This window comes from Ranitomeya imitator, chromosome 8, assembly GCF_032444005.1.
Source record: "Ranitomeya imitator isolate aRanImi1 chromosome 8, aRanImi1.pri, whole genome shotgun sequence".
NCBI lineage: Eukaryota > Metazoa > Chordata > Amphibia > Anura > Dendrobatidae > Ranitomeya > Ranitomeya imitator.
This window is the reverse complement of record NC_091289.1, coordinates 106,162,740-106,185,841: the sequence shown is the minus strand read 5'-3', so window position 1 is coordinate 106,185,841 and position 23,102 is coordinate 106,162,740. Positions and strand designations below refer to the sequence as shown.

Sequence of the window (23,102 nt, the reverse complement as noted above, 5' to 3'; positions counted from 1 at the left end):
TTTATTATCATGTCCTCACAGCATAAATAATACACAACCAGGTAGACCTAAGATAATACATGGCTTTTATATTTTTAAAGGTGGAGTCTTTTGGCCGCATTTTACATTTCAAAAGTACTTTACCAGAAGATGATGGAAAATATACGTGTGTGGCAACAAATGCTGCTGGAGAAGGCATAGGGAGCGTTAGGAGCAATCCACGGCTATTTCTAGTGTGTGTGATAGGATTAGGGATTGCGGTCAGCAGAGTTCCCACGTCCCAGAGCTCGTCCTCATTATCAGTAACTATCAGGTCATTCCGTGTGCTCTTAACCACCAGGTCCATTATTGTCCTGACCACCAGGTCATAACAGGGGACGCAGGATGGGAGCAGAACATGACAGGATGGGGACGCAGGATGGGAGCAGCACATGACAGGATGAGGACGCAGGATGGGAGCAGAACATGACAAGATTAGGGCGCATGATGGAGCAGCACATACCAGGATGGAGACCATATACCAATATAAATGCTCGCCACCCGGGCGTAGAACGGGTTCAATAGCTAATAGCTTATGATAAGCCTTGGTTAGGAGGCGTAAGGTGCAATATTGAAGTCACACACCATGATCTCTGACTGCAGATAGCAGGCTTAGTGGGGGGGCTGGCTTGCATAAGAAAGAAGCTACAACCCTTGATCTCTTACAAGAAAGTCCCAGAAGGAAAGGGAGCACTTAGGAGCAGCAGCAGAGCTTTGGTGTGAGGTTGAGCAGCAGCAGAGCTTTGATGTGAGGTTGAGCAGCAACAGAGCTGTGTTGTGAGGGTGAGCAGCAGCAAAGCTGTAATGTGAGGTTAAGCAGCAGCAGAGTTGAGATGTGAGGTTGAGCAGCAGCAGAGCTATGATGTGAGGTTGAGCAGCAGCTGAGCTGTGATGTGAGGTTGAGCAGCAGCTGAGCTGTGATTTGAGGTTGAGCAGCAGCTGAGCTGTGATGTGTGGTTAGGCAGTGGAAGAGCTGTGATGTGAGGTTGAGCAGCAGCAGAGTTGTGATGTGTGGTTAGACAGCGACAGAGCTGTGATGTGAGGTTGAGCAGCAGCAGAGCTGTGATGTGTGGTTAGACAGCGACAGAGCTGTGATGTGAGGTTGAGCAGCAGCTGAGCTGTGATGTGTGGTTAGGCAGCAGCTGAGCTGTGATATGAGGTTGGGCAGCAGCAGAGCTGTGATGTGCGTTTGAGCAGCGGCAGAGCTGTGATGTGAGGTTGAGCAGCAGCTGAGCTGTGATGTGAGGTTGAGCAGCGGCAGAGCTGTGATGTGAGGTTGAGCAGCGGCAGAGCTGTGATGTGAGGTTGAGCAGTGGCAGAGGTGTGATGTGAGGTTGAGCAGCGGCAGAGGTGTGATGTGAGGTTGAGCAGCAGCTGAGCTATGATGTGAGGTTGAGCAGTAGCTGAGCTGTGATGTGAGGTTGGGCAGCAGCAGAGCTGTGATGTGAGGTTGAGCAGCGGCAGAGCTGTGATGTGAGGTTGAGCAGCAGCTGAGCTGTGATGTGAGGTTGAGCAGCAGCAGAGCTGTGATGTGAGGTTGAGCAGCAGCTGAGCTATGATGTGAGGTTGAGCAGTAGCTGAGCTGTGATGTGAGGTTGGGCAGCAGTAGAGCTGTGATGTGAGGTTGAGCAGCAGCTGAGCTATGATGTGAGGTTGAGCAGCAGCTGAGCTGTGATGTGAGGTTGGGCAGCAGTAGAGCTGTGATGTGAGGTTGAGCAGCAGCAGAGCTGTGATGTGAGGTTGGGCAGCAACAGAGCTGTGATGTGAGGTTGAGCAGCAGCTGAGCTCTGATGTGAGGTTGAGCAGCAGCAGAGCTGTGATGTGAGGTTGAGCAGCAGGTGAGCTATGATGTGAGGTTGAGCAGCAGCTGAGCTCTGATGTGAGGTTGAGCAGCAGCAGAGCTGTGATGTGAGGTTGAGCAGCAGCTGAGCTATGATGTGTGGTTGAGCAGCAGCTGAGCTATGATGTGAGGTTGAGCAGCAGCTGAGCTGTGATGTGAGGTTGGGCAGCAGTAGAGCTGTGATGTGAGGTTGAGCAGCGGCAGAGCTGTGATGTGAGGTTGAGCAGCAGCTGAGCTATGATGTGTGGTTGAGCAGCAGCTGAGCTATGATGTGAGGTTGAGCAGCAGCTGAGCTGTGATGTGAGGTTGGGCAGCAGCAGAGCTGTGATGTGAGGTTCAGCATCGGCAGAGCTGTGATGTGAGGTTGAGCAGCAGCTGAGCTGTGATGTGAGGTTGAGCAGCGGCAGAGCTGTGATGTGAGGTTGAGCAGCGGCAGAGGTGTGATGTGAGGTTGAGCAGCAGCTGAGCTGTGATGTGAGGTTGAGCAGCAGCTGAGCTATGATGTGAGGTTGAGCAGCAGCAGAGCTGTGATGTGAGGTTGAGCAGCGGCAGAGCTGTGATGTGAGGTTGGGCAGTGGCAGAGTTGTGATGTGAGGTTGAGCAGCAGCTGAGCTATGATGTGAGGTTGAGCAGCAGCTGAGCTGTGATGTGAGGTTGAGCAGCAGCAGAGCTGTGATGTGAGGTTGGGCAGCAGCAGAGCTATGATGTGAGGTTGAGCAGCAGCTGAGCTCTGATGTGAGGTTGAGCAGCAGCAGAGCTGTGATGTGAGGTTGAGCAGCAGCTGAGCTATGATGTGAGGTTGAGCAGCAGCTGAGCTATGATGTGAGGTTGAGCAGCAGCTGAGCTGTGATGTGAGGTTGAGCAGCAGCAGAGCTGTGATGTGAGGTTGGGCAGCAGCAAAGCTCTGATATGAGGTTGAGCAGCAGCAAAGCTCTGATGTGAGGTTGAGCAGCAGCAGAGCTGTGATGTGAGGTTGAGCAGCGGCAGAGCTGTTATGTGATGTTGAGCAGCAGCTGAGCTGTGATGTGAGGTTGAGCAGCAGCTGAGCTGTGATGTGAGGTTGAGCAGCAGCAGAGCTGTGATGTGAGGTTGGGCAGCAGCAACGCTGTGATGTGAGGTTGAGCAGCAGCTGAGCTCTTATGTGAGGTTGAGCAGCGGCAGATCTGTGATGTGATGTTGAGCAGCAGCTGAGCTGTGATGTGAGGTTGAGCAGCAGCTGAGCTGTTATTTGAGGTCACAGTATTTAGTAGTAAAATCACATGAAGTGACATATAAGCCTGTATAATATTGAACAGAATATGGATTTAAATGCATTTCTTTTATGCCTTTAGAATAAGTAAAGGGAACCATAACTGTAAAGAGAACAGCTAACATTATGCAGTTTTATTATCATGTCCTCACAGCATAAATAATACACAACCAGGTAGACCTAAGATAATACATGGCTTTTATATTTTTAAAGGTGGAGTCTTTTGGCCGCATTTTACATTTCAAAAGTACTTTACCAGAAGATGATGGAAAATATACGTGTGTGGCAACAAATGCTGCTGGAGAAGTTGAGCAAAGCATTGTGTTAAAAGTTCATGGTAAGCAATGTCATGTACTTTATTCTACAATTTCCCTTTAGTGAAATCCAAAGGGCAAATTAGTTAAAAAGATAAACTGAGTCCAAGCATGAAGCTGTGACATGTATTACTAAGTACAGTTACATGGTATGGATCTCCATTGTTTTTATTGCACAATCATGTAAAGCTAAATGCAATCTAAAATGAAGCAGCAGTGATTGCCGCAGGGAGTTGGTGAAGGAAAGTTAAGAGAGAAGAGGCACAGAGGGAAAAAAAGATAATAGGCATACTTTTCAGGTGACAAGTGTGCAAGACAATGTCAAAAAGTGATTAATAGTCTTTGGGGAATTGTTAAACAAAGGTGATTTTGGAATAAACTACTTAAAGGCAGATCTTAAAGTTCTGCGGAAGAATCACAGCGTGTTCAGCATTGTTTTATGAAAAAAACTTTAAACATTCTTTTTTCGTGTCTTTTACTTGATTCCCTACAACATTTGATGGTGTTGCTCTAGACTCTAGAGCTTCAGTAGAATCATGTGATTACCATGAGAGTGACTACAATGTTTACCTATGAAAAAAAGGCCACAGCAAAAAATCAATGATATACAGCTCTTGCATTGATCACACGCTGTGTGTAAGGTTTTAGAATTTTAGATCCATATATATATGCATATGTGAGCACTTATCAATATCAATCTTCTGTTCCCATAAAGTTACAATAGAAAACATTCAGTCATTCAGTAAGTGCCTGATCTCGAACTGGAATATGCACATTGCCATTTTCTGAAAAAACACAATAAATGTATTCTTTATAACAGCTTTTATGCATGAAGGGAAAACATTTCTGTATGTGATTTTACTGATTCTCATTACTATTTTCTAAGTGAACAAAGAACCTCTGAGCTCAGCACTGATGCCATTGTGTTCAGTGATTGGCTGCAGTGGTCATAAGTACTATAGACCTCGAAATAAACATGGGAGCAGCAGGGGGTTGATGCTAGGGCAGCCAAAGGGGAGTTATGCTGAAGATATTTTTTACACTGGCACGCTGAAGGTGTATAGAAGATTGAAGGGGAAAAGCCCTCTAAAGTGTTATCTGTGAAGACAGTCCCTTTTACATCTTCTTCAGGCAAGACCATTATACACATGCGTGCTGTCCAAGTAAAAATCAACAGCACACTCACCAGTGTAATTCAGCAAGACTGTCCTGATGACAGCTTGTCCTTGTGAAAAAAAAATGTCAGCATGGACTATTCTCTCCTGAGTATGGGATGAGGCTCGCCTATAGAAGACTATGTGTGTGTAAAACAAATATCAGATCCCATCTGTGTGCCATCAGAGCTTCATAGATACATTCCAGTGAACTAGGAAACTATTTCATTTTAAAATGTTGATGTATATGATAGGATATCTCATGTCACATGGATATAGATGAAAAATGTCTGAGTTTTCTTGATGAAACTTGATTTTTCACACACTCTTCTGGTCCCAGCCTTAAAGGGACACTGTCACCTGAATTTGGAGGGAACAATCTTCAGCCATGGAGGCGGGGTTTTGGGGTTTTTGATTCACCCTTTCCTTACCCGCTGGCTGCATGCTGGCTGCAATATTGGATTGAAGTTCATTTTCTGTCCTCCGTAGTACATGCCTGCACAAGACAATCTTGCCTTGCGCAGGCGTGTACTATGGAGGACAGAGAATGAACTTCAATCCAATATTGCAGCCAGCATGCAGCCAGCGGGTAAGGAAAGGGTGAATCAAAAACCCCCAAACCCCGCCTCCATGGCTGAAGATTGTTCCCTCCAAATTCAGGTGACAGTGTCCCTTTAAGATGCTCCTCTCTGCCCTTAGTCCACAGCACATTGTGACATTGAAAGCTGTGACAATTCTTGGCCTGAGGGCAGAAAGGAACAGTAAGGATACGGCCTCACCGTGGACTTATAAGAACAAAAACTTAGGTTTGAAATATGATGTAAATCTTGAAAAAAAAAAGTTGACAAACCTCGTTGTAGTTAGTGGGGACAGTGGTGCTCCTCTGGTGTGCATCTAATGATACATGTGTTCTTAGCCTGCTTTCTATTGCTCTGCTCCAACAGGCCAACTTGTTTTTTTTTTTTTCTGGACATCTTATCAAAAAATCATGGACAGTTATAATTTCTATGGACACATAATAAATCATTTTAAGTGATCCATGTCTACAGCCCATAATTCTGATATGAAGACATCACCTGCATTCTGTGTGAACTAAAAAATAATAATAATTAGTCATAAAAAAAATCTGCACAAACTGGCATATATATATTGTGAGGGGTTGACTCACTCAGCTGCTTCAAAAGGTAGACACAGAAAGGCTTTTTGTGGTAAATCACCTGCTAGTGTATTGTGGAACAACATAAACCATAGCGGGATTCAGCAAAGTAAACATGGCCTTTCTGGCATATAGGTAAAACAAAAAGTTAACGTATAACAAAGTCCATATGTCTGAGGGATTCGCCTGCTCAGACCACCATGTGTCTTCAGCTCCACCTGGAGCCACCATTTGGAGTCTTTCCTCACCAAACCACAACCCTGAGAAACAAAATCAGTGGCTGTAGATTTAACATCCCAGCCACACCCTTGAGGTGGAGATCTGGTGAGTAGGAGTACAGCCCATCTCTTACCTACTCACCTACAAACCCACCCATAACATTGCTGATTAACTCCTTCAGCACCTAGAATGCTGAAGAGAAACTTATGGGTTTCTAGATCCAGGAAGAAAGCAATCTTCGTGAAACAGATCTCCCCTCATATCCCGTGCCAGTGACCCTGTCACAATATATGCGGATGGGGAACTATAGTCTAGAGGTGCAGTGGAACAATTCAGGATATCAACTATGACAGACTACAAAAATAGTTTCAGGGGGCTGAAGGGGAGCTGAAAAATAAATGTATGAGGGGGGATTATGGAGTCATTACAGGAACAGGCAGGTCATTTTTTTCATGTAGGCACAGATCCTTGTGAGTGTTTTGTTTTGTTTTGCAGAACCACCAAAAATAGAGAATTCTGGGGAAGTTGTATATGAAACTGTAATTGCTAATCAACCTGTGACTCTTGATTGTAAGGCTTCTGGAAAACCTAACCCAGGTAAGTTACTACTATTAGATACCCAAAAAGATATGCAGATACTCAAAGACATATGACAAGAAAATAAGTGCCTAAATGAATGAAAAAAGCTAAAGATGAGTCCAAACTGCCTTTTTATCCCACTTTCCCTCTCCCCATCAATATTTGCTGCAATTCTTTTCTTCAAGGATTTGAATGACCCCTCAAATTTACATCTAACAATACAATCAGCCTCAATATAGCTTTTACATTCTGATCAAAGCTATTCTATACACTTACAATGAAACTATAAGAACTAGCCACTGAGGCTAAGGTAAGACATTTGTCCTATCTGGAACATTTATAGCAAATTCACATGCTATGCCCTATATAGACCCATATCTGGTACAGAACAGGGCCTACTATGCTTTGTCAGGAGTGAAGACGTGACACAGCATGCTTTGGCTCTCTCTGTTCATTTGTAAAAGAATGCTGAAAATTGCTGAGCATGCTGCTCTCAAAGTTCTGGAACTCCTATAAAAGTGAATGGAAAGAGGTACCCATGCTTGGTGCGCTCCTGTTCTCAAAACAGATTTACAACCCAACCCATATCTTGGACATTTACAGCCTATCCTGTAGATTTGCCATAAATGTCCAAGATGGAAAAAACCCTATAAGTATTTTTCCAAGTTGATCATTGTATGAGTTGCTATGAGAATCATGTCTCTCATGTTTCATAACTGGCAATAAGCTTTGATCTATTTGTAGGTAGTGTAGACTACTCCATGAACAGATCTATGATTCATGTATACTGTACATATAGATATGATCAATCTCATGAATTCTAAATGAGTCGCTCTACAAGGGCAGCGGGGTACTCAGTACCGGGTCCTGTCTTAAAGGAGAGGTCACGGTGGCTGCGACCCGGTCCGTGGCCCTGGGCGCCCAATTAAAGGGGAACGGTCTTTAAAGTGAATTGTGATAAAGTCTGTCATGACGCCACCTGTGGGGTTCGGTTAATAGGGGGACCGACGCTGCTTTAAAGGGGTCCTCTGGATGATATTGTTGCAGCAATGAGGGTGACGCTTCCCACAGGTGAAGCGGGGTCCCCAGGGCTCCCAAGGAGTGTGGCAAGGATGTTGTATGCCGACGAATAAGTGGAGGACACAAGCTGTAAAGTCTTTACCTGGTTTACTGTAGATGTAGCAGGTCTCAGTCCAGAGTACCAGGTACAGGTGTAGTTAATGTCCGGCTGGCTTGGAGGCAATTTGGGAAGCCCTCTCCCAAGTGAGGTCCGTAAGCCTTTCCAACTAGCGCTGTCCTATGGGTTCCCTGCTGCTTGAAGCTGTTTAGCAAAGTCCTCTTTTCCCCCTGTTCTAAGACAGGTACCTGCACGACGGGCAGCTTGAGCTGTTTTACAGGGACTCTATCATGCCCCGGGCTCTTCAGGTGCTGCTGCGTCTCAGGTGTGGTGTGGGCCAATCACATAAAGTTCTTAGTCCTCTGGTTCTGCCAAGTGTCCTACAGTTCCTCGAAGGCCTCGGGCTCCCGATACCTGGCTGCTGCGCTCTGGCTCTGAGGGTGTCCTGCCGCTGTTCCCCTGCTGAGCCCTGTACTACTCCCGTGCTCCTTTCTTCTGTGCTACACTGCCCTTCACCCTTCAGGTTCTCTATCCTTTCCTGGAGCTGCAGCACTTCACTGGCTGCACGGCTCCGGCTGTCTACTCCACGTCTCTTCTAGACGTCTGCTCTCCTTGGTCTCTCCAGACCAACTTTCTAACCCCTCCTCCAGGCCAGAGCATATAAAGTTGGGGAAGCTCCCCTGAATCTGGGTTCAGAGCTCCCCCTTCTGGCCTGGATTCAGAATGTGGTGCTTGTGTGTGCTTACCTGGTAAAGAGAACCCCATTGCCTCCAAGCATGATATCGCCCTCCCGAAAGGAAGGCAACATCACTGTAACAACTGGTCCCCTGGGGTGTTACATAAACATTATACAACTAAACTAAAAAATGAATAGTTTGTGTAGAAATTATGAAAGAATATGATGCTATTTTGTTTCTTTGTATGATATTCAAGTTGTCACCTGGTCAAAGGATAACCAGCCCATCATAGTCACCAACGAGCCATCAGTTACCATCTTGGACAGAGGGCAAATACTACAGATAATAAGGGCACAACCATTTGATGCTGGAGTTTACAAATGTGTAGCAAGCAGCATAGCAGGATCAGCGGATCTGACATATGTGCTACAGGTACATGGTAAGTATGTGTCTCACATTAACCGTAGCTGGCAGTCGTATGTAAACTGATATCGAAGTAAAGCACTTTGGCCCTGATTCATCAAGACCAGTGATTTTCATGCCGGTCTTTATGAATGGGTGTAGTGGAGTCAGACGCTTCTGATTCATCTAACATTAATAAATCAGATGCATCTAACAACAACGCCATGTACTTACATGTCTCCATGAGCCTGCCCACAAATCTTACTCCAGTCAGTGACTAGAGTAAGGCTTCTGGCGTAGTAAGGCATGCCACAGCACATCATGAATTAGATGAGCAGTGGTGTCACTTTCCCATCCAACCCGATCTCCTTCCGTTTTGGCGGAGCTAGGCAAATTTGTCATGAAAATGAAAAAATTTGCAAAATCTTTGGTTAACTTTAAGTTGTGCACAAATATTATGTCTGTTCTAAACTTTTGATGCCATTTTCTGGCATAAAGGGTTTTATGACTCTGGGGCCTTGTGCTTTATCTGGACCTTCTGGTCCTAAAGTAAAATTTTACCGTACTTTAAAACCATGAAAAATATATGAATATTTTAATATAGATTGAACAGAGTTTCATGATACATAAATTGATCCATCCAGCTGTGGGAGTATTTTGTAATAATGCAAGGTTTCAGAGAATTTCCCATTCCCCAGTGTTGTACTACAGAATTATAGACGGGCACTGTCCATACTACAGGTTAGAAGGTTGGCTGCAGGCAGTGTGGAGTATTCCAGCAGCAGATGCATTTTCTGAATATAGCCATTGTTAATACCTGGGTGTAATTATTATATTATTCACCAGCATAGCTACATTCATTTACAGTTTCACCATTCATTTTTGGGTCTGATGAACATATAAGTGTGATCATCAACAATCCAGTGAGACTAGAATGTGAAGCCACTGGCTTTCCAGCACCTGGTTTAACATGGCTAAAAGATGGCAGACCCGTCTCCAGTTTCAGTGGTGGAATTCAGGTATGTAATTACAGTCAACAGTCTATCTATCTATCTATCTATCTATCTATCTATCTATCTATCTATCTATCTATCTATCTATCTATCTATCCATATTGACTAACCAAAGAAGCCAAAAATTCCCATTTATAATACGTTGTGCTGAATAATAAGATACCGGTAATACCATACAGTTCTTTGGTGTTTACAGTTAAAGAATCATTTTCCATAAATTTGTTTTTTTTACCTGGTTTAAATTGTGCTGTTCTCCTGAATCTGGCATTGTTTATTTTTTCTCACACGCCTCTCTGTTCCTATATGTAAATCTGTTCTTTGTAGCTAAAGAAAACTCCCATACAGGAAGGTTGAGAACCATAGGGAAGACAGGCCCCAAAACAAAAGAAAATGCCAGGTTCAGGAAAATATTAGAATTGCACCAGGTAACATATTTAAGACACGTGACAAGTCCAATTTAATACTATAAGAAACTATTGATCCCTTTAGACTGGAATTCTCACCCCCAAAGATAATAATAATTATTATTATTCATTTTTTTAGAGCCATTTATTCCATGGTACTTTACATGTGAACGGGGAAAATATAGACAAGGACTTCTGTCTCTTCCCCATTATCCTGTAGAATGTAAGTCTGCAAGGACAGGGTCCTCTCCCCTCTGTACCAGTCTGTCATTATTATTATTATTATTATTATTACTATTATTATTTATTATTATAGCACCATTTATCCCATGGCACCCTACATGTGAGGAGGGGTATACATAATAAAAACAAGTACAGTACAATACAAATCACAATGGTCAAAAATGAAGTAAATATACTGAATTGGCTCAGAATGGTTAAATCCGCAAATATTTCAACTAACGCCTAAAACTTAACCCTCTAAGGAGGAACTTTCACCATATTTTTCTTGTTGAATTGGATTTGAATTAATGGTAGCTCCAGAGCAGAATAAAAGTTTATTTTTTATTTCGCCTATCCGTGATAGACGAATCTCCATTACTAACCCGTGGGCTTGATGTCACTGGACAATACAAAGGTGACATCAACCCCACAAATATGAACCCCACTTTCCATCGCTACAGGGCAAGTGGTAAGAGCCAGGCAAGGCGCCGGAATTGGCGCATCTAATAAATACAGAGTCTCTAAGTGCTAGAAGAGCAGAATCTCATTTTAGAAATTATACCCCTGCTGAACATGTGGACTCTAAATGTGGTTTCGGCACACAGTGGGGCTAAGAACAGAGGGGGGCATTTACATTTTGGGAGTACAGGATTCAATGTATTTCTTTTTTGGTGGGAGGGGTTGAATAACGCTTTTCCAGAACCAGTTATTATTATTATTATTATTTATTGTTATAGCGCCATTTATTCCATGGCGCTTTACATGTGAGGAGGGGTATACATAATAAAAACAAGTACAATAATCTTAAACAATTCAAGTCATAGCTGGTAGAGGAGGAGTGAGGACCCTGCCCGCGAAGGCTAAAGTTAAAAAGTTAAAAAGTTTTACCAGTAACGTGGAAGCCCCTATATTTCCGTTAACAGATGACAGACCAGAGTGGTGACTTGCCTTTTTGTGGATTGAGTTGAAACTTTTATTGAGAACATTTTACATAACATTTGGGATCATAATTATCCAGAGCTCTACGTTGAGCACTTACATCAGGGTTTCCATCTAAATTTCCGAGTGACGCTTTTCAGATGAAACCCCGAGGAATCCATTCACTATAATGAGGCACCAGAGATACTCTGGACAAAATTATTGCAGACCACCCTTTTGGCACACCTAAAAAGACGGGCAACAATGGATCACAGGTCTTATGGCATCCACAGTGCCTCCATCTGCCTCATTATAGGGAATCTTCTGTCAGAGGTTCCGTCTGAATCATATATTTCAGACATTTACATGGAAACTCTGTGTGTAAACGCTCAGCGTAGATCGCAGGATAAATGTGAGCCGAGCCTTACTGCGATCTTTGGGAGGCAGAATGAACAAATCAACAGCAGGTGAAGAATTGGTTTTAGCTATTTGTTACGCTTTTCCTCGTTTGGTGTAAATGATTAGACAATTTTATGTTTCAGGTCGGCGTGATTACAGCAATAACAGATTTATATTGGGTTTTTATGTTTGGCTGCTATCACACATTAAAAGATGCTTTTGTTTGCAAAGACTAGTTTTTGCATTGCTATATTTCGAGAGCTATAATTTTCCCATATTTCGACCAACAGAGTCATATGAGGGCTTGTTTTCTGAGGGACAAGTTAGTGCAGGAGCTCTCGCACTAGCAGTACCAAGATCCTGCTGTGATTGGGTGGGAGGTGCTGATATTTCAGCACCTCCTGTGCTATCATGCTATGATCGGCCTGTCAGATTTACTGACTAATCACAGCGCTCTGAGTGCGGAGACCGATGACATGAGTCCTCACATGTCTTTCCATGCCAGTCAGCTGCACTGACTTCTGTTGGCATTGAACTGTCACTGTGGGTTTACATGAAGTGACAGTTTAAAGTCATGACGGACATAGCACGTCATGTTAAGGGAACTGACACCTGCTCATGACATGCTACATCCATCATTGGTTGGAAAGGAGATAATTAAAGGAATATTGGAAATCTGCCATTTGTTCAAAACTTACGAGAGGAAGTATATTGGTTGTCATAATTAACAACTCTTAATTCTTACTTTTTTCAGCTGTATGATGTTTAAAAAATAATCAGAAACATATACAGTCAAGGTCAAAATAGTTGATACCATTGAAATTGTTCCAGAAAATGAAGTATTTCTCCCAAACAAATTATTGCAATTACACATGTAATGTTATTTATACATAGTTACATAGTTATTAAGGTCGAAGGAAGACTATAAGTCCATCTAGTTCAACCCATAGCCTAACCTAACATGCCCTAACATGTTGATCCAGAGGAAGGCAAAAATAAAACCATGTGGCAAAGAGTAAGCTCCACATTGGGGAAAAAAATTCCTTCCCGACTCCACATACGGCAATCAGACTAGTTCTCTGGATCAACGCCCTATCAAGGAATCTAGTGTATATACCCTGTAACATTATACTTTTCCAGAAATGTATCCAGTCCCCTCTTAAATTTAAGTAATGAATCACTCATTACAACATCATACGGCAGAGAGTTCCATAGTCTCACTGCTCTTACAGTAAAGAATCCACGTCTGTTATTATGCTTAAACCTTTTTTCCTCCAAACGCAGAGGATGCCCCCTTGTCCCTGTTTCAGGTCTATGATTAAAAAGATCAATATATGTTTATTTCCTTTGTGTGTTTTAGAACAAGACAAAAAAAAAACAAAGAAAATAAGGCAAATTGAACATAATTTTACACTAAATGCCAAAATTTGGTCAGATAAAATTGTTGGTACCTTTCCATAAATGTGGGTAAACAACTTTGTTTCAAACATGTGATGCTCCTTCAAACTCACCTATGACAAGTAACAAGTGTGAGCAATATAAAATCACACCTGAAACCAGATCTAAAGGGGAGAAGTTGATTCAATCTTTGCATTGTGTGTCTGTGTGTGCCACATTAAGCATGGAGAACAGGAAGAGGAGAAGAGAACTGTCTGAGGACTTGAGAACCAACCAACCTTGTTAAAAAATATGAACAATCTCAAGGTTATATGTCCATCCCCAGAAATATTGAAGTTCCTTTGTCCACCATGCACAACATAATCAAGAAGTTTACAACCCATGGCACTGTAGTTAAACTCTCTGGACGTGGATGGCAGAGAAGAATTGACGAAAGGTTGCAACACAGGATAGTCCAGATGCTGGATTAGCAGCCTCAATCAAGCTCCAGAGAAATTCAATCTGTCTTGCAGGCTCAGGGTGTATCAGTGTCAATACGAACTGTTGTGAATTCTGTGGCAGAGCTCCCTCCTGTGGTCACAAGTGGTACTTCGGCTGATTCTCTCTGTGAGCTTCTGTTGGTGGAGGGAAGTGGTACTGCGGCTTCTGAGTTTCCTCCCTCAGGTGATCTGGTGAGGTCGTTAGGTGCTTCTCTACTTAACTCCACCTAATGCTTTGATCCTGGCTTCCTGTCAATGTTCCAGTGTTGGACTTGCTTTTCCCTGGATCATTCCTGTGGCCTGCTGCTCTGCATAGCTAAGTTCTTCTTTGCTATTTGTTTGCTATTTTTTCTGTCCAGCTTGTCTAATTTGTTGCTGGAAGCTCTGGGACGCAAAGGGTGTACCTTCGTGCCGTTAGTTCGGTACGGAGGGTCTTTGCCCACTTTGCGTGGTTTTCTTTAGGGTTTTGTGTAGACCGCAAAGTTACCTTTTCTATCCTCGATCTGTTAAGAAAGTCGGGCCTCACTTTGCTGAATCTATTTCATCTCTACGTTTGTCTTTTCATCTTAACTCACAGTCATTATATGTGGGGGGCTGCCTTTTCCTTTGGGGTATTTCTCTGAGGCAAGGTAGGCTTATTTTCTATCTTCAGGCTAGTTAGTTTCTCAGGCTGTGCCGAGTTGCATAGGCAGAGTTAGGCGCAATCCACGGCTGCCTCTAGTGTTGTTTGGAGAGGATTAGGGATTGCGGTCTGCAGAGTTCCCACGTCTCAGAGCTCGTTCTATGATTTTGGGTTATTGTCAGATCACTGTATGTGCTCTGACCGCTATGTCCATTGTAGTACTGAATTGCCTTTCGTAACAGTACAGGAAGCCAAAAGTACTAATCATTCTCAATAGAGGGAAAAAAGAAGTTCTGAGACCATTTTTTTTTCTTTGCACTGTGTTTTGCCTTTTTTTTCCCCTAGACTTTTGGGTGGTTCAGTACACAGGTGTAGCGATGGACATTAGAAGTCTGTCTTCATTTGTGGATCAGCTCTCGGCAAGAGTACAAAAGATTCAAGACACTATTGATCAGAAAGCTATGTTGGAACCAAGAATTCCTATTCCTGATTTGTTTTTTGGAGATAGAACTAAGTTTCTGAGTTTCAAAAATAATTGTAAATTATTTCTGGCCTTGAAACCTCGCTCCTCTGGTGATCCAGTTCAACAGGTTTTGATTGTTATTTCTTTTTTGCGTGGCGACCCTCAGGACTGGGCATTTTCTCTTGCGCCAGGAGATCCTGCATTGAGTAATATCGATGCGTTTTTCCTGGCGCTCGGATTGCTGTACAATGAACCTAATTCAGTGGATCAGGCAGAGAAAAATTTGCTGGCTCTTTGTCAGGGTCAGGATGAGATAGAGGTATATTGTCAGAAATTTAGAAAGTGGTCCGTGCTCACTCAATGGAATGAATCTGCGCTGGCAGCTATGTTCAGAAAGGGTCTCTCTGAAGCCCTTAAGGATGTCATGGTGGGATTTCCTATGCCTGCTGGTTTGAATGAGTCTATGTCTTTGGCCATTCAGATCGGTCGACGCTTGCGTGAGCGTAAATCTGTGCACCATTTGGCGGTATTACCTGAGCTTAAACCTGAGCCTATGCAGTGCGATAGGACTTTGACCAGAGTTAAACGGCAAGAACACAGACGTCTGAATGGGCTGTGTTTCTACTGTGGTGATTCCACTCATGCTATCTCTGATTGTCCTAAGTGCACTAAGCGGTTCGCTAGGTCTGCCACCATTGGTACGATACAGTCAAAATTTCTTCTGTCCGTTACCTTGATCTGCTCTTTGTCATCGTATTCTGTCATGGCATTTGTGGATTCAGGCGCTGCCCTGAATTTGATGGACTTGGAGTATGCTAAGCGTTGTGGGTTTCTCTAAGAGCCCTTGCAGTGTCCTATTCCATTGAGAGGAATTGATGCCACGCCTTTGGCCAAGAATAAGCCTCAATACTGGACCCAGCTGACCATGTGCATGGCTCCTGCACATCAGGAGGTTATTCGCTTTCTGGTGTTGCATAATCTGCATGATGTGGTCGTGTTGGGGTTGCCATGGCTACAAGCCCATAATCCAGTATTAGATTGGAAATCCATGTCGGTGTCCAGCTGGGGTTGTCAGGGGGTACATGGTGATGTTCCATTTCTGTCAATTTCGTCATCCACCCCTTCTGAGGTTCCAGAGTTCTTGTCTGATTACCGGGATGTATTTGATGAGCCCAAGTCCGATGCCCTACCTCCGCATAGGGATTGTGATTAAGCTATCAATTTGATTCCTGGTAGTAAATTCCCAAAAGGTCGACTGTTTAATTTATCCGTGCCTGAGCACGCCGCTATGCGCAGTTATGTGAAGGAATCCCTGGAGAAGGGGCATATTCGCCCGTCATCGTCACCATTAGGAGCAGGGTTCTTTTTTGTAGCCAAGAAGGATGGTTCGCTGAGACCTTGTATAGATTACCGCCTTCTAAATAAGATCACGGTTAAATTTCAGTACCCCTTGCCATTGTTATCTGATTTGTTTGCTCGGATTAAGGGGGCTAGTTGGTTCACCAAGATAGATCTTCGTGGTGCGTATAATCTGGTGCGAATCAGACAAGGAGATGAATGGAAAACTGCATTTAATACGCCCGAGGGTCATTTTGAGTATCTAGTGATGCCATTCGGACTTGCCAATGCTCCATCAGTGTTTCAGTCCTTTATGCATGACATCTTCAGAGAGTACCTGGATAAATTCCTGATTGTGTACTTGGATGACATTTTGATCTTCTCGGATGATTGGGAGTCTCATGTGAAGCAGGTCAGAACAGTTTTTCAGGTCCTGCGTGCTAATTCTTTGTTTGTGAAGGGATCAAAGTGTCTCTTTGGTGTGCAGAAGGTTTCATTTTTGGGGTTCATCTTTTCCCCTTCTACTATCGAGATGGATCCTGTTAAGGTCCAAGCCATCCATGATTGGACTCAGCCGACATCTCTGAAAAGTCTGCAAAAGTTCCTGGGCTTTGCTAATTTTTATCGTCGCTTCATCTGCAATTTTTCTAGTATTGCCAAACCATTGACCGATTTGACCAAGAAGGGTGCTGATTTGGTCAATTGGTCTTCTGCTGCTGTGGAAGCTTTTCAAGACTTGAAGCATCGTTTTTCTTCTGCCCCTGTGTTGTGTCAACCAGATGTTTCTCTTCCGTTCCAGGTCGAGGTTGATGCTTCTGAGATTGGAGCAGGGGCTGTTTTGTCGCAGAGAGGTTCTGATTGCTCAGTGATGAAACCATGCGCTTTTTTTTCCAGGAAGTTTTCGCCTGCTGAGCAAAATTATGATGTGGGCAACCGAGAGTTGCTGGCCATGAAGTGGGCATTCGAGGAGTGGCGTCATTGGCTTGAAGGAGCTAAGCATCGCGTGGTGGTATTGACTGATCATAAGAACTTGACTTATCTTGAGTCTGCTAAGCGGTTGAATCCTAGACAGGCTCGTTGGTCGCTGTTTTTTGCCCGTTTTGACGTTGTGATTTCGTACCTTCCGGGCTCTAAAAATGTGAAGGCGGATGCTCTGTCTAGGAGTTTTGTACCCGACTCTCCGGGTTTGTCTGAGCCAGCGGGTATCCTCAAGGAAGGAGTAATTGTGTCTGCCATCTCCCCTGATTTGCGGCGGGTGCTGCAAAAATTTCAGGCTAATAAACCTGATCGTTGTCCAGCGGAGAGACTGTTTGTCCCTGATAGGTGGACCAATAAAGTTATCTCTGAGGTTCATTGTTCGGTGTTGGCTGGTCATCCTGGAATCTTTGGTACCAGAGAGTTGGTGGCTAGATCCTTTTGGTGGCCATCTCTGTCGCGGGATGTGCGTGTTTTTGTGCAGTCCTGTGGGATTTGTGCTCGGGCTAAGCCCTGCTGTTCTCGTGCCAGTGGGTTGCTTTTGCCCTTGCCGGTCCCGAAGAGGCCTTGGACACATATCTCTATGGATTTTATTTCTGATCTTCCCGTTTCTCAAAAGATGTCAGTCATTTGGGTGGTCTGTGATCGCTTTTCTAAGATGGTCCATCTGGTACCCTTGTCTAAATTGCCTTCCTCCTCTGATTTGGTGCCATTGTTCTTCCAGCATGTGGTTCGTTTACATGGCATTCCAGAGAATATCGTTTCTGACAGAGGTTCCCAGTTTGTTTCAAGGTTTTGGCGAGCCTTTTGTGGTAGGATGGGCATTGACTTGTCTTTTTCCTCGGCTTTCCATCCTCAGACTAATGGCCAGACCGAACGAACCAATCAGACCTTGGAAACATATCTGAGATGCTTTGTTTCTGCCGATCAGGATAACTGGGTGTCCTTTTTGCCTTTGGCTGAGTTCGCCCTTAATAATCGGGCCAGCTCGGCTACCTTGGTTTCGCCATTTTTCTGCAATTCTGGGTTCCATCCTCGTTTCTCTTCAGGACAGGTTGAGTCTTCGGACTGTCCTGGTGTGGATACTGTGGTGGACAGGTTGCAGCAGATTTGGACTCATGTAGTGGACAATTTGACCTTGTCCCAGGAGAAGGCTCAACGTTTCGCTAATCGCAGACGCCGTGTGGGTCCCCGACTTCGTGTTGGGGATCTGGTTTGGTTATCTTCTCGTCATATTCCTATGAAGGTTTCCTCTCCTAAGTTTAAACCTCGTTTCATTGGTCCGTATAGGATTTCTGAGGTTCTTAATCCTGTGTCTTTTCGTCTGACCCTTCCAGATTCTTTTTCCATACATAACGTATTCCATAGGTCATTGTTGCGGAGATACGTGGCACCTATGGTTCCATCTGTTGATCCTCCTGCCCCGGTTTTGGTGGAGGGGGAATTGGAGTATATTGTGGAGAAGATTTTGGATTCTTGTGTTTCTAGACGGAAACTCCAGTATCTGGTTAAATGGAAGGGTTATGCTCAGGAAGATAATTCCTGGGTTTTTACCTCTGATGTCCATGCTCCCGATCTTGTTCGTGCCTTTCATGTGGCTCATCCTGGTCGGCCTGGGGGCTCTGGTGAGGGTTCGGTGACCCCTCCTCAAGGGGGGGTACTGTTGTGAATTCTGTGGCAGAGCTCCCTCCTGTGGTCACAAGTGGTACTTCGGCTGATTCTCTCTGTGAGCTTCTGTTGGTGGAGGGAAGTGGTACTGCGGCTTCTGAGTTTCCTCCCTCAGGTGATCTGGTGAGGTCGTTAGGTGCTTCTCTACTTAACTCCACCTAATGCTTTGATCCTGGCTTCCTGTCAATGTTCCAGTGTTGGACTTGCTTTTCCCTGGATCATTCCTGTGGCCTGCTGCTCTGCATAGCTAAGTTCTTCTTTGCTATTTGTTTGCTATTTTTTCTGTCCAGCTTGTCTAATTTGTTGCTGGAAGCTCTGGGACGCAAAGGGTGTACCTCCGTGCCGTTAGTTCGGTACGGAGGGTCTTTTTGCCCCCTTTGCGTGGTTTTCTTTAGGGTTTTGTGTAGACCGCAAAGTTACCTTTTCTATCCTCGATCTGTTAAGAAAGTCGGGCCTCACTTTGCTGAATCTATTTCATCTCTACGTTTGTCTTTTCATCTTAACTCACAGTCATTATATGTGGGGGGCTGCCTTTTCCTTTGGGGTATTTCTCTGAGGCAAGGTAGGCTTATTTTCTATCTTCAGGCTAGTTAGTTTCTCAGGCTGTGCCGAGTTGCATAGGCAGAGTTAGGCGCAATCCACGGCTGCCTCTAGTGTTGTTTGGAGAGGATTAGGGATTGCGGTCTGCAGAGTTCCCACGTCTCAGAGCTCGTTCTATGATTTTGGGTTATTGTCAGATCACTGTATGTGCTCTGACCGCTTTGTCCATTGTAGTACTGAATTGCCTTTCGTAACAACGAACTATCCGTCAACATTTGAATGAAAAAAAAAACGCTATGGCAGATGACCCAGGAGACCCAAGACACACAGACATAAAACAATCTAGACTGCAGTTTGTCAAAGTGTATGTGAATAGCCCAAAATCTATCTGGGAAAGTTTCTTGTGGATAGATGAGATAAATATAGTCATTCAACTGTGTACTGAAAATGGAATGAGCCTTACAAAGAAAAGAACACAGTACCTTCAGTCAAATATGGTGGAGGTTCAAAAATGTTTTGGGATTTTTTTTGCTGCCTCTGGCAGTGGGTGCCTTTTACTGTGTGCAAGGCATCATGCAATCTGAAGATTACCAATGTATTTTTTGAGTCTCAATGTAGTGCCCTGTTTCATAAAGATGGGTTTGCATCCTAGGTCATGGATCTTCCAGCAGGACAATGACCCCAAATATACTTCAAGAAGCACCCAGAAAAAGATGGAACCAAAGCACTGGAAAGTTCTGAACCAAATGTTAAGTTGAGGGGCATACAATTTTGTCCTTTCCATTTTTGGCATTTTGTGTGAAATGATTGCCTTTTTTTCTTTTTTTTGTGCTATTCCATTACACACAATGGAAATAAACCTGTGTATAACAAAGCATGTATAATTGCAATAATTTTCTGGGTGAAAGACTTAGAATGCCTTGCGAAAGTATTCGGCTCCCTGGAACTTTTCAACATTTTCCCACATATTATGCTTCAAACATAAAGATACCAAATGTAAATTTTTGGTGAAGAATCAACAGCATGTGGAACACAATTGAGAAGTTGAACAAAAATGATTGGTTATTTTAATTTTTTGGGGAAATTCAAAAACTGAAAAGTGGGGCATACAATATTATTTGGCACCTTTTATCTTAATAATTTGTTGTGCCACCTGTTGTGAATTCTGTGGCTGAGTTCACTTCTGTGGTCACAAGTGGTATTGCAGTCTCTGGGCTTCCTCCCTCAGGTGTTTTGGTGAGCTCGTTGGCTGCCTTGCTATTTAGCTCCACCTGAGTCTGTCTTCCTTGCTCCTTGTCAATGTTCCAGTGTTGGATCTGAGCTACTGCATCTTTCCTTGGGCCTGCTGCTCTGCTAGATAAGTGCTTCTAGTTTGTTTTCTGTTTTTTTCTGTCCAGCTTGCTATTGTCTTTTGCTGGAAGCTCTGAGAAGCAGAGGGGTGCACCGCCGTGCTGTTAGTTCGGCACGGTGGGTCTTTTTGCCCCTTTGCGTGGTTTTCGTTTTAGGGTTTTTTGTAGACTGCATAGTTCTCTTTGCTATCCTCGCTCTGTCTAGAATATCGGGCCTCACTTTGCTGAATCTATTTCATTCCTACGTTTGTCTTTTCATCTTGCTAACAGTCATTATATGTGGGGGGCTGCCTATTCCTTTGGGGTATTTCTCTGAGGTAAGTCAGGCTTGTATTTCTATCTTCAGGCTAGTCAGCTCCTCAGGCAGTGCCGAGTTGCATAGGTAGTTGTTAGGCGCAATCCACTGCTGCTTATAGTTGTGTGAGGATAGATCAGGTACTGCAGTCTACAGAGATTCCACGTCTCAGAGCTCGTCCTATTGTTTTTGGTTATTGCCAGATCTCTGTATGTGCGCTGATTACTGCACGCTGTGTTGCCTGATTGCCAGCCATAACAGTACAAGGAGCCCCACCAATGATTCCCAATAGAGGGAAAAAAGAAATCCTGACATCGTTTTTTTTTTCTTAGCTCTGTCTTCAGTCTTTTTTTTCCCCTAGACATTAGAGTGCTTCAGGACACAGCTGTGGACATGGATATTCAGGCTCTGTGCTCCTCAATGGATAATCTCGTTGTAAATGTACAAAAGATTCAAGATACTATTGATCAGAAATCGATGCTAGAACCAAGAATTCCGATTCCTGATTTGTTTTTTGGTGACAGAACTAAGTTCCTGAGCTTCAGAAATAATTGTAAGCTATTTTTGGCCTTGAAACCTCATTCTTCTGGTAATCCTATTCAACAGGTTTTGATTATTATTTCTTTTTTGCGCGGCGACCCACAGGACTGGGCGTTTTCTCTTGCACCAGGAGATTCTGCATTGAGTAATGTTGATGCATTTTTCCTGGCGCTCGGATTGCTTTACGATGAGCCTAATTCAGTGGATCAGGCTGAGAAAAATCTGCTGGCTTTATGCCAGGGTCAGGATGATGTAGAAGTATATTGTCAGAAATTTAGGAAATGGTCAGTACTCACTCTGTGGAATGAATCTGCACTAGCGGCTTTGTTCAGAAAGGGTCTCTCTGAAGCTCTTAAGGATGTAATGGTGGGATTTCCTATGCCTGCTGGTTTGAATGAGTCTATGTCCTTGGCCATTCAGATCGGTCGTCGCTTGCGCGAGCGTAAATCTGTGCACCATCTGGCGGTACTGCCTGAGAGTAAACCTGAGCCTATGCAGTGCGACAGGACTATGACTAAAGTAGAACGGCAAGAACACAGACGTCTGAACAGACTGTGTTTCTATTGTGGTGATTCTACTCATGCTATTTCTAATTGTCCTAAACGCACTAGGCGGTTCGATAGCTCTGCCGTTATTGGTACTGTACAGTCCAAATTCCTTTTGTCCATTACCTTAATGTGCTCTTTGTCATCGTATTCTGTCATGGCGTTTGTGGATTCAGGCGCTGCCCTGAATCTGATGGATTTGGATTATGCTAAACGTTGTGGATTTTTCTTGGAGCCTTTGCGGTGTCCTATTCCGTTGAGAGGAATTGATGCTACACCTTTGGCCAAGAATAAGCCTCAGTACTGGGCCCAGCTGACCATGTGCATGGCTCCTGCACATCAGGAAGTTATTCGCTTTCTGGTACTGCATAATTTGCATGATGTGGTCGTGTTGGGGTTGCCATGGCTACAAACCCATAATCCAGTATTGGATTGGAACTCTATGTCGGTAACCAGCTGGGGTTGTCAGGGAGTACATGGTGATGTTCCATTTTTGTCTATTTCGTCATCCATTCCTTCTGACATCCCAGAGTTCTTGTCGGACTTTCAGGATGTATTTGAAGAGTCCAAGTCTGATGCCCTACCTCCGCATAGGAATTGTGATTGTGCTATCGATTTGATTCCTGGTAGTAAATTCCCTAAGGGTCGTTTATTTAATTTGTCCGTACCTGAACACACCGCTATGCGCAGTTATGTGAAGGAGTCCCTGGAGAAGGGACATATTCGCCCATCGTCGTCACCATTGGGAGCAGGGTTCTTTTTTGTAGCCAAGAAGGATGGTTCGCTAAGACCGTGTATTGATTACCGCCTTCTTAATAAGATCACTGTTAAGTTTCAGTATCCCTTGCCATTGATTTCTGACTTGTTTGCTCGGATTAAAGGGGCTAGTTGGTTTACTAAGATTGATCTTCGTGGTGCGTATAATCTGGTGAGAATCAGGCAGGGAGATGAATGGAAAACGGCATTTAATACGCCCGAGGGTCATTTTGAGTATCTGGTGATGCCGTTCGGACTTGCCAATGCTCCATCTGTTTTTCAGTCTTTTATGCATGACATTTTCCGTGAGTATCTGGATAAATTCTTGATTGTTTACTTGGATGACATTTTGATCTTCTCAGATGATTGGGAGTCTCATGTGAAGCAAGTCAGAATGGTTTTCCAGGTACTGCGTGCTAATTCCTTGTTTGTGAAGGGATCAAAGTGTCTCTT

General features: G+C 43.9%; 1 protein-coding gene across 1 annotated transcript in view; it reads left to right on the top strand.

Moving 5' to 3' along the window:
- HMCN1 (hemicentin 1) overlaps positions 1 to 23,102 on the top strand; it is a 733,390-nt gene that overhangs the window by 271,600 nt on the left and 438,688 nt on the right. Inside the window, exons 36-39 of the mRNA XM_069737257.1 lie at positions 3,321 to 3,444; positions 6,446 to 6,547; positions 8,580 to 8,762; positions 9,593 to 9,744. Of these exons, the coding sequence (XP_069593358.1) occupies positions 3,321 to 3,444; positions 6,446 to 6,547; positions 8,580 to 8,762; positions 9,593 to 9,744 (561 nt within the window). The remainder of the gene's footprint in view (positions 1 to 3,320; positions 3,445 to 6,445; positions 6,548 to 8,579; positions 8,763 to 9,592; positions 9,745 to 23,102) is intronic.